Here is a 17,500-nt window from a genome sequence, read left to right as displayed (position 1 = left end):
AGTGCCGTTACTGTGACACCGGTGAGAGAGCAGGTGCCGGGTGGCAAATCCAAGCCTGCAGGTGCAGTGCAGCGGGGACGGCAGCTCGGGCTGCGCGGTGACGAGCACGGCCAGCCTGGCGCCGCTCGTTCAGGGAGGTTGGGCAGCGCCTGTGTCCTGCAGCTGGAGTGGCGGGTGTCCCCGTGGAGCCCTGCGTGGCCGTGGCCACGGTCCATGCTCTCCGGCTTCTTCCCTGTGCCCATGCAAGCGCTGAGCCGGTGGCTGCTGTCCTGTGTGCCCTTCTACTCCAAGCCCTTCCCAAATTTCCCTCCTTGTTCTGCCTTGTGCCTTCTTATGCCCAGAATTACTGCATGTTAACGTCAGTGAGTTCTTCCCAGCTCGGGCACCCTGTGGCACTACTGATGTGCTCTGGAGTTCACGGTGTCCACCCGTTACACACCAGCGGGAAGATTTGTTCTGTTGCTGAGTGTTCAGCCTCTGCAGGCGGGCCCCGCTCAGCCCGGGGCGGCGGGTTCTGTGCTGCGGCACCCGCCGTCTCTGCACCACACTTCCCATCTCTTCTTTTTGTGCCATGGTTCACAGGTGATGCTTCAGTTAAATTCCGATTGCGCACACGTTGTGGTGCCCGATCCCAAACCTGAGCTGTCTCACCAGACTGACTCGCTGGCCCCGTCTTTCTGCCTCTGTCCCTCACACAGCCCGTGCGGCGCGGCCGGGTGCGCGGCGGGCGCTCTGTGCTCAGGGCGAGGAGTCCCTGCGGGGGACACGGAGTCGCTGCGGGGTCGCGGAGTCCCTGCGGGGTCGCGGAGTCCCCTGCGGGGGACGCGTTGCTCGGCTGCTCCGTGGCCCCCGGTGGTCCCTGGGCCTGGCAGCAGAAGCCTCTCGTTAGCGCAGGTTCGTCAGCTGGCAGCCGAGCGCGGAGGCTCCGTGTCCCCGCGGGCGGGGGGCTGGGGGGATCTGCCACCCGGTGCCGCCCTGTCACCAGCGCGGCTCGGCTCTGCCAGGCCCCGCGGCAGAGGCCCTCGAGGTCACTCGGTAGGGCAGCGTGTCCCGGCCCTGGGAGCTGCTCTGGCTTGGGCAGCAGATCCCACGCGGCGGTTGTGGAGCTGCTGGGGAGCGGGGGTCCCGGCAGGGGAACACGGTGACGCCCCGGGAGCGGCCGTCACCCCCAACACGGAGCAGCGTTCCCCCGCGGCGCCGCCCGCCCCCGCGCAGCCGTCCCTCGCGCTGCTGCGGGGAGGAGGAGCTGCTGCTGGTTCTTGGACGGCTCTCCGCTCTCTTAAGAGAAGTTCTGCTCCCGTTCCTCTCACCAAAGCTCCTCCAGCGCGGAGCGGCTGGTCTCAGAACGGGGCTCAGACCCCGCACGGCGTGAGCGCGGGTGTTTCCTCACTCAGCGCCCCGGCACATCCTCGTCCAACGTGCGGAGCAGCGGGTGGGAGCGGAGGAGGCCCCGGGCTATGGGACGAACTGGGACGAACTGGGCTGCTCCCCACAAGGTGCCGGAGCTCTCCGAGCCTTCCAGGGGCAGCTGCTTCGCTGTGTTTCAGCGCACAGGCTGTCCTGAGAGACCTGGGCTGCAGCTGCGCGGCGCTGGTGTGCGGTGTGGCGCTGGCGTGCGGTGCTGTGTGGCACTGGCGTGCGGTGCGGCGCTGGTGTGTGGTGCTGCGCATGACTGGTGTGCGGTGCAGCGTGGCGCTGGTGTGCGGTGCTGCACGTGGCCAGCGTGTAGTGCTGCATGGCGCTGGCCTGTGGTGCTGCGTGGCCTGGTGTGCGGAGCGGCGCGGCGCTGGCGTGCGGTGCTGCGTGGTGTTGGTGTGCCGTGCTGGGTGGCGTTGGCGTGTGGTGCGGTGTGGCCTGGCGTGCGGTGCTGCGTGGTGTTGGTGTGTGGTGCTGGGTGGCGTTGGCGTGCAGTGCCGCGTGGCGTTGGCGTGTGGTGCGGTGTGGCCTGGCGTGCGGTGCTGCGCGAGGCCGGGTCGCTGCCCGCAGGGCGCTGAGCACGGGCTGGGCAGCCCCTTGTCCGAGCAGCGCGTTGCTGGGTGCTGGCAGCAGCTGCGTGGGCAGATCTTCCCCTCCACAAAGCCGAACGAGGTGTTGGTGCAGATGCAGCGTGTGTCCCACGTGTTCCCAGAAATGGGCCACTGCAGCCACCGCCACGGTGGCCCACGGGCACAAGGGTGTGTGCCGCCCTCGGGTTCTGCTGGATCAACCTCAGACCGGGGCCAGAGACGCGTTTTACACAGAGCGTGGGCTTGTTTGTGGCAGCCCGTGCGTCGGGGCGCTGCAAGGGCCAGGGCTGGAGCCCCAGGACACGCGTCCCCGTTGGCATCGTGACTGTCCTTGTGACGGGGAGGGGCCCGCGGGCTCTCAGAGCGCAGTTCCACAGCGGCGCCGAGGGACGGGGCAGCCGCCCAGCCCCGCGGTTTGGAGAGGGACACGCTGCTGTGTCCCCAGCAGGGACCCAGCAGGGACCCAGCGCTGCTCGTCCTCGCTCAGGTGTCACTGTCCTTCCCTCTCTTCACTGGTGATTTCAGAATGTGACCATTTTACTAGGGGTAAAACTAAAGCAGAAAGAAGGGAACCAACTTTCCCCAGCCTCTTGCATGGGCAGGAGTGGCGCGTGGTGTGGGGTGTCCCCCTGTGGCGTGGGGTGTCCCCGTGTCCAGTCCCGGTGCAGTCGGCCTCTCCGTGACTGTCCCGTCTGTTCTGCCCTAGGCCACCAATGGTGGAGGAGCCTTCAGCGACTACTCCTCCTCGGTGCCCTCCACCCCCAGCATCAGCCAGCGGGAGCTGCGCATCGAGACCATCGCTGCCTCCAACACCCCCACCCCCATCCGCAAGCAGTCCAAGCGACGCTCCAACATATTCACGGTAAGCGCCCCGGGCGGAGGAGCTGGGGAGGCGTTTTCGGGGGGGCGGGGAGCGGGTCGCAGGCTCGGGGCGCTGCCGTGGGCGAGCCCGCGGTGCTGGCCGGGCGCGGGGACGCAGAGCGGGTGTCCCCAGCGCGGCGTGTGCAGGGAGGGAGCAGGAGCCGTCTGCGTGTGCGAGAGCTGCCGTGCTGGGTGTGCGTGCGTGGGCAGCGCCCGGGGCGAGCTGGTCGTGCAGGTAGGAGTGAGCGTGGGGTGTGAGTGGCACTGGGGACACTGCGCCTTGTGCACAGCACCAGTGTCCTGCCGTTCTGCCCTTGGGGCACTGTCCCCAAGCCGGGCACAAGTCCCTGGTGACTGGGCCGCCAGTTTGGCACCAGCCATGCTGAGCCGTGGTGCTGTGCAGAGCCAGCGCGCGGCACTGGGCCCCACCGGTACCCAAACCCCGTGTGTGGCGTGAGCGGTGCCGCTGGGCAGAGCTGTGGGGCGTGCCGGGGCTCAGTGTTGGCCGTGGTTATCGGTGCCGTTGGGCTGCAGCCCCGGCACACACCGCACCGTCCACGCCGCACAGGCCTGCCCACCGCCACTGCAGCGCAGCCGCCCCGCGCCCGCGTTAGTGCAGATAGCGCTGTCCCCGGGGCAGCGTGCTCCTCTGCCCACGCCCCGTGCTGGGCTCAGGCCTCTCTCCCCCCATCTCAATGTGCTTCCCAGCCGCCATTGCTCCGTACACGCCTGTCTGCTGTCTGTGGAACTGCTGTCACCAAGTCCGTGTACGTGTTGCACCGTGTTCCCCCGTGTCAACAGCCACCATCGCTCTGGACCCAAACCACAAACACTCAGAGCCCCGCACCCCGTCCCATCACCGCGCCGTGGGCATCCCGGCCGCCCCGGCTCCTGCTGGGCTGTGCCCGTGTCCCGGCTCGGACATCCCGGCGCATCCATCCCTGTCCCGAGCGCCCCGTGCGCTCTCCCCTTGGCTCCTCACACGTCCCGCTCTGTGTGCACGTGTTCTGGCCCTCCCCGCGCTGTGGGCTGCTGTCCCCCCGCCCCGGCACGCGCCGCCCGCGCAGCAGACCTGCTGCTGGCGCCTGGCTGCTTCCTCGCCAGCGCTCCCCTCCGCGTGCTCACGCCTCCCCGAGGGTGCCTGCAGGTCTCTGTTGTCGCTGCTCGTGCTCGTGTGGCCCCCGTGCTGATGGATGCCTGTCCCCCGCCGCTGCTCCGCTCATGCTTGCTGCTGCGCCCGGCGCACGCGGGCCTCACGCGCTCACCCATCCCGCCGCGCCACGGGCTCTGGACTCGCCGTCAGCTCATGTTCACGCTCACCGCGGAGCCCGCGCTCAGCTCGCTCGCGGGGCACGCGCTCATGGCGGGGAGGGCGCCTTGCTGGGGGCTTACGCTGGTTTGTTGTGGACACCATCATCCGTCTGGGGCTCTCGCTCGCTCGCTCATCCGGGCTCAAGCTTGCTCACCGGCTCACTCGCGGGGCTCGCTGCTCGTGGCGCCCGCCCGCCGCGGGGCTCACGCTCACTCGCTTGCTGTCGCGCTGGTGCACACGCGGGGCTCACGTTGGAGGCTTCACCCGTTTGGTCGTGGCAGCAGCAGCAGCTCCCACACCAGCTCCCGCAGGGGGACAGGCCAGGCAGGGCAGGGCAGGGCAGGGCAGGGCAGGGCAGGCTGTTGTTGGCCACGAGCCGTCCCGGCAGGCCGCGGAGGGGCCGCCAGCAGCCCCGGCCTCGCCGCATCCCCAGGCGGGCACCGCCGCTGTGGGGCCGGCGCTGGGCCGTGCTCCGAGCTGTGCCCGGCTGCTCCGCGACCAGGCCTCCTCTCCTCTCCTCTCCTCTCCTGCTCCTCTCCTCCTGCTCCTCTCTTCCTCTCCTCCTCCTCCTCCTGCTCTCACTCCCCTCCCGCTCCCGTGGGCGTGCGCAGGACCCCCGTGCCGACGGCCGCAGCCCAGCGCCATCCCGGCCCCGCCAGCGCAGCCCAGCGCCCGACCGCTGCTGCCGGCCCCGGCCTGTCCGTCTGTCCGCCCGTCCGCTGGCGCCCATCGCTGACAGACTCGTGTCCGTGTTCTGAGTATAACTTGCCAAACTCTTTATTCTTTCGATATTTGCAGATATGTGCCACTGTTTCCAACTTTTCATCAACAAAAAGGCCTTTCCAACTCCTTCCAAATTAGAAGATCCAGGTGGTTACACACGGCACCTCTGTACAAATTCTCTCACTTTTCATTGCCTCTCCAGGGCCGGATAAGGGATGGGCACTGGGATTGATCTAAGATTAGAGGCTCGCCCGCCCTCCAGCCAGCATGGGTCCCCCCCTCGGAGACACGCAGGAGCCTTTTAAATCCCCCAATGTAAAGTCTAGGAAGCGCTGAGACGGCCTGCGCCTGCACTTTAAGCTGGGACGTTTCTGGGCCTGCGGATGCTGTCTGGGCGCTGTCCGTGCTCGGGATGCCAGGCGGACCACCCTGACGGGACGGGAAGACCTGCAGAGCCGCCGGGACCGGCGACCGCGGCGCGTGGAGCTGGATGGGCCGCAAGACGCTTTGCTGCTGCCGCGGGAGCTGCTGCCGGCGCCCGCCGCTCGCGCTCCGCTCCTCCTCCCTCTGCACCTCCTGCCGCTGCATGGACTCCTGCTCCTCTCTTCCTCCTCGCCGCGCAGCAGCCATCTGTGTCTCTTTAGTTTTCTTCTCTTTCGATCTCTTTGTTTTGTTCTGGGCGCAAAAGCGAGTGAATTGGTGTCCCAGGCGCGTGGGCTCGTGTCCCTTTCCGATCCAAAGTACACGGGGCGCTCCCGGACCGAGGGGTGTGTAGGACGCTCCGGAGAGACGCTGCCGCTGCCCTTCTGCCATTGTTGTGATTCTGAATGTATTGATTGTGCTCCATGCCGTGTATGACTTGATATTTTCCTCTGTCCTAAGCACCTTGAATGAGTTCTGCTCAACAGACTGTATATTCCATATTGTATTTATTGGAGTTTGCTCTCACCGCAGCCGCCCCCGGGGGCTGCCGGGTTTTGCTCTCAACTCTCTAGACGTGTGATAGGTACTTATTGTCCATGCTCTTTTGTAAGGGGCTGGTATCTCTGCCCAGTGACCTGTGCTACTTTGTATGGTGCAAGTGTGTTAACAGAATAAATCTGTTGGATTAGTAGAGGTGTGAGTTCTTCACTGCCTTGGCCTCTCCTGCTTCCATCCATGCTCCACCCGCATCCCACGCCATCTGTCTGTCCGTGTCCTGTGTGCCCCCGCGGGAGGGGGGTCCGAGGCAGCCCCGACCGCTAGGACAGCTCTGCTTGCGGTAGCGGGCGAGGGCAGCGGGGAGCGGCGGGGGGGCCGCAGCGTCCCTAGCGGGGATGGGGAGACGCGGCTCCATGGGGACACGGGGCCTGGGCGCGCGCCGGCTGCTCTGCCCGCGGGCGCTGGGGCGGCGGGGCCGTGCGTGCCGTCCCGTGCCGTCTAACGCACCCGTGTCTCTTCTCTTGCAGTCTCGAAAGGGCGCGGACCCGGAGCGGGACAAGAAGGTGCCGGAGTGCAAAGCGGACAGCATCGGCAGCGGGCGCGCCATCCCCATGAAACAGGTTCAGTCTCCTCACGCGTGCGAGGGCGGGGGGGCGCGGGCTTCGTGCTGCGGAATGGGGTCCCCTCACTCTGCAGAATGGGTCCTGTCACTCTGCAGACTGGGGTCCCCTCACACTGCAGAATGGGGTCCCCTCACACTGTGGAATGGGGTTCTGTCACACTGCGGAACAAGGTCCCCTCACTGTGGAATGGGGTCCCCTCGCTCAGCAGAATGGGGTCCCCTCACATTGCAGACTGGGGTCCCCTCCTGCCATGGGCTGAGGTCCCTCACTCCACACCAGCGTGGGGGAGCGCGGGGCGGCCGGGGACCCCTCGGCCTGGCTGAGCAGGGACATTGGGGGGCCGCACACGTGCCTGGCCCTCGGCAGCGCTGAGCCGGCGGTGTGGGTGCGGACCCTGCGCCAGGAGCAGGGTGTGGGGTGCCAGTGTGGGGTGCTGGTGCAGGTGCGGGGTTTGCTGCTGGGTGTGGGGCGCTGGGGCGGAGTGCTGGTGTGGGATGCGGGGTGCGGGCGTGGGGTTTGGTGCTGGTACAGGTGTGCGGTTCGGTGCTGGTGCGGGGGTCGGTGCTGGTGCGGGCGGCGGCTGCTCCGGCGGCTGGCGGAGCGGATCCAGCAGGGGGCGCGCGCGCTCCGCTCCCGCCGCGGCTTCCGCTGCAGCCCCGCCCCCGGGAGCGCGGGACCGGGCACCCATCCTGATCTGACCCTGACCCTGATCTGACCGTGACCCTGATCTGACCGTGACCCTGATCCTGCTCCTGGTCCTGACCCTGATCTGACCCTGATCCTGATCGTGCCCCTGCCCCTGCCTGTCTCTCTGCAGCGTGGGTCCTTTCCAGTCCCTGGTTGGAGCAGGGATTGAAGCTCTTTTGATTGTTTCTTCCACCATTCCCGCTGCCAAGCACTTGTCCTTCTGCCCTCCCTGCGTGTCCCTGTGTCCCCCCTGCTCTCATTTCCAAGCAGCTCTGCCTGCTGCTGTGGGTGCTGCGGTGGGGCGGTGCTGGGATGACGGGCACGGCTTGCTCCAGCTCCTCCGGCACCCACCGGGGGCCGTGGGGGCACAGCCCAGGCCGTGGCCGCTGCCTTTGGGCTGCCAGGCAGTGTGTGGCCGGTTTGCGGGGGCAGTGCCTGTGTCAGCCCCACGGCGGGTGCAGGGGGGCTGCTCATGGCATGTCCGTGGCCTTTCCCCTCTGGACCCGTGCGGTGCTTTCTGCAGGATTTGCCGTCTCTGCCCGCTCCGGTGTCCGTGTGTCTGGCTGGGCCTGGTCTGGCCAGGCTGCTGGAGCTTGCGGTGGTTTAGGGTAAGGATTCAATTGTTCCTTGCCGTAGCAGAGCGGTGCTGTAACCATGGCAGAGCGGTGCTGTTACCATGGCAGAGCGGTGCTGTTACCATAGCAGAGCGGTGCTGTTACCATGGCAGAGCGGTGCTGTTACCATGGCAGAGCGGTGCTGTTACCATGGCAGAGCAGTGCTGTTACCATAGCAGAGCGGTGCTGTTACCGTGGCAGAGCGGTGCTGTTACCGTGGCAGAGCGGTGCTGTTACCATGGCAGAGCGGTGCTGTTACCATGGCAGAGCGGTGCCGTTACCATAGCAGAGCGGTGCTGTTACCATGGCAGAGCGGTGCTGTTACCATAGCAGAGCGGTGCTGTTACCATAGCAGAGCGGTGCTGTTACCATAGCAGAGCGGTGCTGTTACCATGGCAGAGCGGTGCTGTTACCGTAGCAGAGCGGTGCCGTTACCATGGCAGAGCGGTGCTGTTACCGTGGCAGAGCGGTGCTGTTACCATAGCAGAGCGGTGCTGTTACCATAGCAGAGCGGTGCTGTTACCGTAGCAGAGCGGTGCTGTTACCATGGCAGAGCGGTGCTGTTACCATGGCAGAGCGGTGCTGTTACCGTGGCAGAGCGGTGCTGTTACCGTAGCAGAGCGGTGCCGTTACCATGGCAGAGCGGTGCTGTTACCATAGCAGAGCGGTGCTGTTACCATGGCAGAGCGGTGCTGTTACCATAGCAGAGCGGTGCTGTTACCATGGCAGAGCGGTGCTGTTACCATAGCAGAGCGGTGCTGTTACCATGGCAGAGCGGTGCTGTTACCATAGCAGAGCGGTGCTGTTACCTGGCAGAGCGGTGCTGTTACCATAGCAGAGCGGTGCTGTTACCGTGGCAGAGCGGTGCTGTTACCGTGGCAGAGCGGTGCTGTTACCATGGCAGAGCGGTGCTGTTACCATGGCAGAGCGGTGCTGTTACCATGGCAGAGCGGTGCTGTTACCGTGGCAGAGCGGTGCTGTTACCATAGCAGAGCGGTGCTGTTACCGTGGCAGAGCGGTGCTGTTACCATGGCAGAGCGGTGCTGTTACCATGGCAGAGCGGTGCTGTTACCATGGCAGAGCGGTGCTGTTACCATAGCAGAGCGGTGCCGTTACCGTGGCAGAGCGGTGCCGTTACCGTGGCAGAGCGGTGCCGTTACCGTAGCAGAGCGGTGCTGTTACCGTAGCAGAGCGGTGCTGTTACCATGGCAGAGCGGTGCTGTTACCATAGCAGAGCGGTGCCGTTACCGTGGCAGAGCGGTGCCGTTACCGTGGCAGAGCGGTGCTGTTACCGTGGCAGAGCGGTGCTGTTACCATGGCAGAGCGGTGCTGTTACCATAGCAGAGCGGTGCTGTTACCATAGCAGAGCGGTGCTGTTACCATGGCAGAGCGGTGCTGTTACCGTGGCAGAGCGGTGCTGTTACCGTGGCAGAGCGGTGCTGTTACCATAGCAGAGCGGTGCTGTTACCATAGCAGAGCGGTGCTGTTACCATGGCAGAGCGGTGCTGTTACCATGGCAGAGCGGTGCTGTTACCGTGGCAGAGCGGTGCTGTTACCGTGGCAGAGCGGTGCTGTTACCATAGCAGAGCGGTGCTGTTACCATGGCAGAGCGGTGCAGTTACCATAGCAGAGCGGTGCTGTTACCATGGCAGAGCGGTGCTGTTACCGTGGCAGAGCGGTGCTGTTACCGTGGCAGAGCGGTGCTGTTACCATGGCAGAGCGGTGCTGTTACCATAGCAGAGCGGTGCTGTTACCGTGGCAGAGCGGTGCTGTTACCGTGGCAGAGCGGTGCTGTTACCATAGCAGAGCGGTGCTGTTACCATAGCAGAGCGGTGCTGTTACCATGGCAGAGCGGTGCTGTTACCATAGCAGAGCGGTGCTGTTACCATGGCAGAGCGGTGCAGTTACCATAGCAGAGCGGTGCTGTTACCATGGCAGAGCGGTGCTGTTACCGTGGCAGAGCGGTGCTGTTACCGTGGCAGAGCGGTGCTGTTACCATGGCAGAGCGGTGCTGTTACCATAGCAGAGCGGTGCTGTTACCGTGGCAGAGCGGTGCTGTTACCATAGCAGAGCGGTGCTGTTACCGTGGCAGAGCGGTGCTGTTACCATAGCAGAGCGGTGCTGTTACCGTGGCAGAGCGGTGCTGTTACCGTGGCAGAGCGGTGCTGTTACCATGGCAGAGCGGTGCTGTTACCAGGTTGAACAGGCGGAGAACGGACACAGCGGTGTCGGTCTGTGTGACAAAGCCTGCGCGGTGTCCTGTGCCAGACGGAGGTGCCCGGCGCCTGTCCTGGGTCAGGGCTGCGCTGGGGTGGCGGGTTTGCAGAGCAGCAGCTGCACAGCGCAGCCCGCAGCACCACGACCCTGCCTTGGCCTGGCGCTGCGCGGCTCGACACGGCGGCTCCCGGCGCAGCGCGGCAGAGCGCATCCCGCGGAGCTGATCCCGCAGAGCAGATCCCCCAGAGCAGATCCCCCAGAGCAGATCCCCTAGAGCAGATCTTGCGGAGCTGATCCCCCAGAGCAGATCCCCCAGAGGAGATCCCGCAGAGCAGATCCCGCAGCGCTTCTGTGGGAATGTTCCTGGCACTGGGAAGCCATGTCTGTTGCCAGGCAGGAACCAGCGAACGCAAGTGGCTCTCCAGGCTCCGAGCACCTGTGTGACGCTGTCCTGGAGCCGCAGGGCAGGTTCTTTGCAGTGCGGTAGATCCAGAGCGACACCAGAGCGCCGCGGTCCTGCTCCACCATCCCTGCCCCAGAGTGCCACAGTCCTGCTCCACCATCCCTGCCCCAGAGTGCCACAGTCCTGCTCCACCATCCCTGCCCCAGAGCGCCACAGTCCTGCTCCACCATCCCTGCCCCAGAGTGCCACAGTCCTGCTCCACCATCCCTGCCGCAGCCCCTTTGGAAGGTCACAGAGAGCCCAGTGCTTGCCTTCAGCCGCTTTTAGTGCCGCGCTCTGGTGGTCCTGGCCAGCCATGGGACGGCAGAGCAGCCCATCCTGAGGGCTGTGGCGCTGCAGCCCCGCAGGACCTTCTGCCGGAGCGTGGCCGGGCTGAGGCCGCGTGGCTCCCGCGTGGGGCTGCCGGCTCTGGGGACCTGCGGCCGCCTCTCCGCGAGGGCGCTTCCTTTCCTCTGCCTGAGGAGCCAGAGCGGCGCGCGCTCAGATCACCCGCGACAGCTGCGGTCAGCGGGGCTGCCCTGCAGAGCCCGCGCGGTGCCGTGGCCGTGGTCCCTGTGGCTGGTGCCAGTCAGGCTCTGTGGCCGTGGTCCCTGTGGCTGGTGCCAGTCAGGCTCTGTGGCCGTGGTCCCTGTGGCTGGTGCCAGTCAGGCTCTGTGGCCGTGGTCCCTGTGGCTGGTGCCAGTCAGGCTCTGTGGCCGTGGTCCCCGTGGCCGGTGCCAGTCAGGCTCTGTGGCCGTGGTCCCTGTGGCTGGTGCCAGTCGGGCTCCGTGGCCGTGGTCCCCGTGGCCGGTGCCAGTCGGGCTCCGTGGCCGTGGTCCCCGTGGCCGGTGCCAGTCGGGCTCCGTGGGCAGGGGACCGGGCACCTCGTTTGCACTCGCTGCTCTGTGTTCGGCGCAGCTGGCTGGGAAGGGCGACCCCCGCGGGGTGTTGCGGGAGGAGAAAACGCTTTGCTCGGCTGAGAAGGGACGTGTGCTGCCACGGAGGTGTCACTGGTCACCACTTGGCACCCTGGGTGACCCGCTGTGTCCCCCTGACACCCCCGCTCTAGAAAAGCTGGAGGTGGCCGGGGGGCAGGGCAGCCCGTGGGTGCGCGGCCCCGGTACGCCCAGGACGGCAGCTCCTCTGCCGGGCTCCGGCGTGGGGTCCCTTCACCACCGTGGCCTTTTGGTGGGAAGTCGGTTCGGGTGGCCTTGCGAGGCTGGAAGAGCTGCTTCGTAGCGGGCTGCATGTGGGTTAATTGGGCCGGGAGAGCAGGCTTCCCCAGCCGCTGGTTGCTGGGGATGAGCTCCGGATCGCCTCCGGGGGCTGCGGCGGCAGCCGGGGGTCCCGGCCCCGGCCCAACCAGCCCGGGCCGAGCGCGCCAGCGGGGCCGGGCCGCGGCTCCTCCTCCCTGGGAGCTGGGATCATGCTGGGAGCTTAGATTACATTTAAATTGCCATTTGCATTTTCCAATCAATACGCGACTTTACAATTAAGTTTGGTGTTAAAATTCTTAGCAAAAAGTGAGTGGAAGGGAGATTTGTGGAGTAAACGAGTCCTTTGGGGGCCATCGCTGCTCCCTGCTTCATTACGCTGCATATTGCTGCTGCTGCTTTTCCTGAGCGCCGCCACGATCCAAACGCGGCGCAGGGACGCGCTGGCCGACAAAATGCCGGGAGAAAGGAAAAGTGGGGAGAGGAGGAGGGTTGGGCCTTCCCTGTCGTCTCTGGCAGCTTCTTCCCATTGTGTGTGTGTGTCTTCCACACTCGGGAGGACACTCGTGGAAAGTTATTTCTTGTGGCCATGGCCGCGAGGAGCGGCGGGAGCTGGAGCGGCGGGAGCCGGAGCTGCAGGAGCCGGAGCTGCAGGAGCCGGAGCTGCAGCACAGGCTGCGAGGGGACGTTCAGCCGGGGACCCACCGGCTGTGCTCCCTCCTCCAGGTCTCACCCGCCTCGTCCTCCGTCCCATCTCGGGTCTCTCCGAGCTGCCGGGCACTTTCCTCCGGGAAAGCCGGAGTTCTCTGGTGCTGCTGGGCCAACCTCCTCATTCTGCCCTCAGAAAGGAACAGGTTGGGCTTCAGAGCTGCGACCTCGATGCCATCAGCACAGCAACGCCATCGAAACCTGGGATCCTCTCGCCTTCTGTCCCCAGCCCCTTAATGGCCAGTGCAGCAGCAAAGTCTGAGCGAGCTCTGTTCCTCCATTCAGCTCCTTCTTGCAAATGTTTGGCCCTGAGGCCTCCTTCCTCTCCCCCACATTTTGTCACGTCTTTCCTCAGGCTGTGTTCTTGCTCCCAGTTTTGGACGCCCGTGCCTTCTGGCTTGAAAGAGGCTGCCAGCGCTCGAGTCTCGGTTGCCAGGCCTGGCTTTGCCCGTGTTTCCATTCGCAGAGTTCCAGATCTGCAGCTGCACTGACTGCGGCCGCACGCCGCTGCAGACCACACGTTTCTGGGGCTCGAGGGGGATGCAGCACCCGGGGTGCTGCGGTGGGTGTTTCCGTAGCACCAAGGCGCACCAGCGCATGGAGCAGAGGGCAGCCGGCTGTGCCCGCCGCGCCCGGGGTCTGGTTCGCCAAGCGATGCGGGGCCGCTCGTGTTAACGACCGGTCACTGCGGCGGTTGCGCTGTCCCGTTTCTATAGACTGGGGTTGGAAAAGACCTTTAAGATCATGAAGTCCAACCATTAACCCAGCGCTGCCCAGGCCACCACTGAACCACATCCCTACGAACCTCATCTGCACATCTCACGTTACCTTCAAGTTTCCTGGTTTTGTGTTTTCTTCGAGCTCGTTTGGGGAAGTATTGATTAAAGTATGGATCAAATGCGGGTTGACAGGACCTCTAGACGAGTCCTTCTGTGGACATGGACTTGTCCTTTCTGATTACACGTGCTCTCATTCATGGTTACATTGGAGGCCTTTCACGTGACCAGGTTTCACTCGGTACATCAGTGACTTCGTGGATCTTGTACCGTTGTTTTTAACGGTGCGTGCTGCTCTGTTCCCATCCTCACACAAAACTGAAAGTGCTGTGTCAGCACAGTTTCCATTGTCATGAGCAGTTGCGGTCTTACCAAAGTAGGACCAGAGTTGCGGTGACCGGTGTCGGTGCCGGCTGGCACCGGCTGCGCTGCTGTCCTCTCCTCCTTAGCCGGTCGCTCCCGCGGTGCTTTCCCACCGCCGTGCCCGGGGTGAGCGCGCGGCTGACCGGCCACAGCCACGGGGGCCGTTGCTGCTCCCCCCGCGGATCCGGCAACGCGCGAGCGCTGGGGCTACCAGCGGCTTTCCCTGGGCCAGCTCTGTGCCGGTTCCCGGCAGCTCCCGCGGGACCCGGCGCTGCCGGCGCGGCCTCTGCCGGGCTGAACGTCCCGCCATGTGCGAGCCGAGGCGGCTCCTTCGCACCCTTGTGCGTCCTGAGCGCGGGGCACGGAGCCCCAAGGCCACGGGACAGGTCTGTGAGATCCCGATGGGGACGTGGTGACGAGATCCCTCGGCTGCCCAGGACCCGTTCTGCCTCCCGAAATGCGTCTCCAGCTCCATTTGCTGACATCTCTAGGAAAGAATTGCAAGCAGGCAGGACCATACGCATCCCCTGTGAGAGCTGTGCCTCGGAGTGCTGCTCTGCTGGTTGACCGCGCCTGTCCCTCACTGTCCCCGCCTGTCCCACGCTGTCCCCGCCTGTCCCACACTGTCCCTGCCCTGTCCCACGCTGTCCCTGCCCTGTCCCACACTGTCCCCACCTGTCCCACACTGTCCCTGCCCTGTCCCTCACTGTCCCTGCCTGTCCCACGCTGTCCCTGCCTGTCCCACACTGTCCCTGCCCTGTCCCACGCTGTCCCTGCCCTGTCCCACACTGTCCCTGCCCTGTCCCACGCTGTCCCTGCCTGTCCCACACTGTCCCCACCTGTCCCACGCTGTCCCTGCCTGTCCCACGCTGTCCCTGCCCTGTCCCACACTGTCCCTGCCCTGTCCCACGCTGTCCCTGCCCTGTCCCACACTGTCCCTGCCCTGTCCCACGCTGTCCCCGCCTGTCCCACACTGTCCCTGCCTGTCCCATGCTGTCCCCGCCTGTCCCATGCTGTCCCTGCCCTGTCCCACGCTGTCCCTGCCCTGTCCCACGCTGTCCCTGCCTGTCCCACGCTGTCCCTGCCCTGTCCCACGCTGTCCCTGCCCTGTCCCATGCTGTCTCTGCCCTGCCCCACGCTGTCCCTGCCCTGCCCCACACTGGCGCAGGAGCTGTGGCAGCAGCAGGCAGCGTTGGTGGTGGCGAGGTTGGCTCCTGCCCTGGGTCAGCTCTGCGGTTCGGCACCAGCAGGTTGCCCAGAGGAGCGGCTGGGGACAGCAGAGCGCGTTGGGTCCCTCACAGGACCTGGGCATCGGCGCTGGCCGCTGGGGACCCTGCTCGGTGGGGACGGGCGGGGGCTGGCGCTGGGACACGCTGGGGCTGGGGACAAGAGACCTGCAGCCCGTCTGCCGGTCCAGGGAAAGCGCAGCCGGGGAGGTGTTTTCTTGAGTCCCGATCTGCATGTTTCTCTGAAGACTGGTCTCCTGCGGGGGCCGGTGCTGGAGCTGAGCGGGAGGTGCCTGGCCAGACAAGGTCTGAGACCCTCGCGCTTCTCTTGCAGGGCATTCTCCTCAAGCGCAGTGGCAAGTCTCTCAACAAGGAGTGGAAGAAGAAGTATGTGACGCTGTGCGACAACGGGGTCCTCACCTACCACCCCAGCCTGCACGTGAGTCCCGGCGGGCTGGGCGGGGAATGGGTGGGACGGCGGTGTCCGCGGCCACGGCTGCCGCAGGTCCCGGTGCAGACACCGTGGTCACCGGAGCTGCTGGGCCGGGTCTGGCGTCAGGCGGAGGCCGTGGCTCGGGCCGCGGCAGGGGCAGCCCCCGGCGGGGCTGGCGTGTACCCCTCTGTCCCTGCAGCGCCGGGCAGAGCCGCCGCAGAACTGCACAAAGTTGCCGCATCTTCCCGCGCTCAGCCCGTCAGAGCAGGGGCTGCTGCCTCCCTCGCGTGAGCCGCGCGCGCCGCGGCCGATGGTGCCCTTTGGGCCTGGAATGATTTTCTGGCTGCTGGGTATTGGGTAATGGAGATGAGGTGCCTGCGCGGAGCTGCCGCGCTCGGATCCCCTCACCGCTGGGCTCGGGCGCAGCTGCCTCCCCATCCGTCTCTGTCGCCTCCCCGCTGCGGGGCTAATGGCTTCCTCCCGCCGCCCGTGAGCGCAGCGTGCCGCACAGACAGCCCGGCGCGGGCCGCGCACCTGCGACGCCGCGGAGGACGTGCTGCCGCAGGACGGACAGACAGACGGCGCTGGCTGTCACAGCCCCGGCGCGGCCCCGAGCTCCTCAGACACGCGGCGCTGGGGCACCTGGAGCCTCCAGCTCCTCCTTTCTAACCCGCATCCGCAGCTCACGGGCTCGCAGCGCTCCCGAGCCGCCGAGCCTGCCAGCCCCGGCCTCGCACCGGAAAGCCAGTCTTTGCCTCGCCTTAATTTGTGGGGACTCTGAGAACGGTTCTTTTCTTTCAGTCTGTGGTCCCCGTGCCGTACTGCGGTTCTGCGGCTCCCTGACTTTGTAACCCATTTTTTGGGTTTTATAGAACCAAACCGGGAGGGAACGGCGGCTGCTGCCTGCGCTGCGTGTGCTCACACGCGTGTGGGTTCAGCACGTTGCCGCTGGGGACATCGTGGGCCGTTGTTACCATCCGCTGCAGAGGCAGAGTAATTTCTGGGCTGCTGTTTAACTGCTCTCAGACGCTGCTGCTACACGCCAGGTTTCTCCTGTTTACACCCTCTCTTCCTCAGGGAGTGATCCACATTGATGGCACTCGCTTTCCTTACTGCACTTCTCCAGCGATTCATGTCGTTACCGCATTGCCCCAAGCAGAGCCCTGCTTTGCTTCCACCTGGAGCTGCACAGGCGCGTCTGAGCCAGGCCCAGGCCGGGGCTCTGTCCCCGAGGTGTCACGGGAAGCTCTGGACCCTGCAGCTGAGGTGTGACCCAGCGCAGGCTGCATCGCCCTCCGTGTGCACCCGGAGCAGGGACCGGTGACCCAGCGCAGGCTGCATCGCCCTCCGTGTTCACCTGGAGCAGGGACCAGTGACATGTGGCTACCGAGCTGCTCCCTGCCTGGCCCAGCTGCTCTGGGGCTCTGTGTGCCCCCAGCATTGCCACCACAAGCTGGGGACACGAGCCACCACCGTGCCATGGGGTGACAGCAGAGGTGTTGGTGAGCACTGTGTTCTGAGCAGCAAAGCCGCTCTGCCCTGCCTGGCCTGCTCCAGTGTCTGCTCCGGTGTCTGCTCCAGTGTCTGCTCCAGTGTCTGCTCCGGTGTCTGCTCCGGTGTCTGCTCCGGTGTCTGCTCCTCCTCTCCCTCTCCCTCTCCCTCTCCCTCTCCCTCTCCCTCTCCCTCTCCCTCTCCCTCTCCCTCTCCCTCTCCCTCTCCCTCTCCCTCTCCATGTCCCGTGTCCCATGTCCTCTCCTCTCTCCAGTCCCATGTCCTCTTAGAGGATGACACAGGCAGAGCACGTTAGGGTTGAGCAGCCCGGGTCACTAACGAAACGTGTGTCCCCAAGGAAGGGCACGTGCTGTGTCCCTCGGGCGCGTGGCAGCAGCTCTGGGCCGGCGATGGCGGGAGCTGAGCTGGCAGGATCCGCTCGGGGGACGCTCGGCGTCCTCGGGTTCCCACCCGCTGGGTGACCCCGTGCTGCCGCGTGTCCGCTGCAGGGCCCGGGTGCCGCGGGGCCCTGGGGACACGGCCGAGCACCGGGGACAGACTGCGTCCCAGCCGGTCGGAATGGTCAAGTCTCAGAGTGCTTTTGTGCCACTTCTGTGTTCGTGATGGTTTCCCTGGCGTGATTCAGGGCAGCTCCTGCCCGGAGCTCTCGTGCGTCTCTCTGCCTGTCCGTGCCGGACGGGTGCAGGTTCCCCCGGGATTAGCAGCTCTGCTTTTCTCCTCCTGCAGATGCGCCTGCACCAGGTGTGCCTGGGCCCCAGCGGGTGGAAGTTACTGCGTGGCTCTGTCTGCTTCATCCGTCTGATTTCGCCAGCCACAACCTTCCTGGTGGGGTTATTCACCTGCCTTTGGGTGTTCATCACTC

At 65.6% G+C, this 17,500-nt stretch overlaps 1 protein-coding gene across 5 annotated transcripts in view; it reads left to right on the top strand.

Annotated features, from left to right (window-relative positions):
- The window catches only part of AGAP3 (ArfGAP with GTPase domain, ankyrin repeat and PH domain 3), a 144,977-nt gene that overhangs the window by 67,365 nt on the left and 60,112 nt on the right, over window positions 1-17,500 (top strand). For 4 of the 5 annotated variants that reach the window (XM_065054915.1, XM_065054916.1, XM_065054912.1 and 1 more), the window contains exons 8-10: window positions 2,713-2,868; window positions 6,351-6,443; window positions 15,028-15,132. In XM_065054915.1, the coding sequence (XP_064910987.1) occupies window positions 2,713-2,868; window positions 6,351-6,443; window positions 15,028-15,132 (354 nt within the window). Of the gene's footprint in view, window positions 1-2,712; window positions 2,869-4,977; window positions 6,017-6,350; window positions 6,444-15,027; window positions 15,133-17,500 lie in introns of those variants that run through there. The other variant, XM_065054917.1, reaches the window with a different exon arrangement.

Source organism: Columba livia, chromosome 2 (genome assembly GCF_036013475.1).
Source record: "Columba livia isolate bColLiv1 breed racing homer chromosome 2, bColLiv1.pat.W.v2, whole genome shotgun sequence".
In the NCBI taxonomy this organism is placed as follows: domain Eukaryota; kingdom Metazoa; phylum Chordata; class Aves; order Columbiformes; family Columbidae; genus Columba; species Columba livia.
This window is presented reverse-complemented; position numbering and strand designations above follow the sequence as displayed.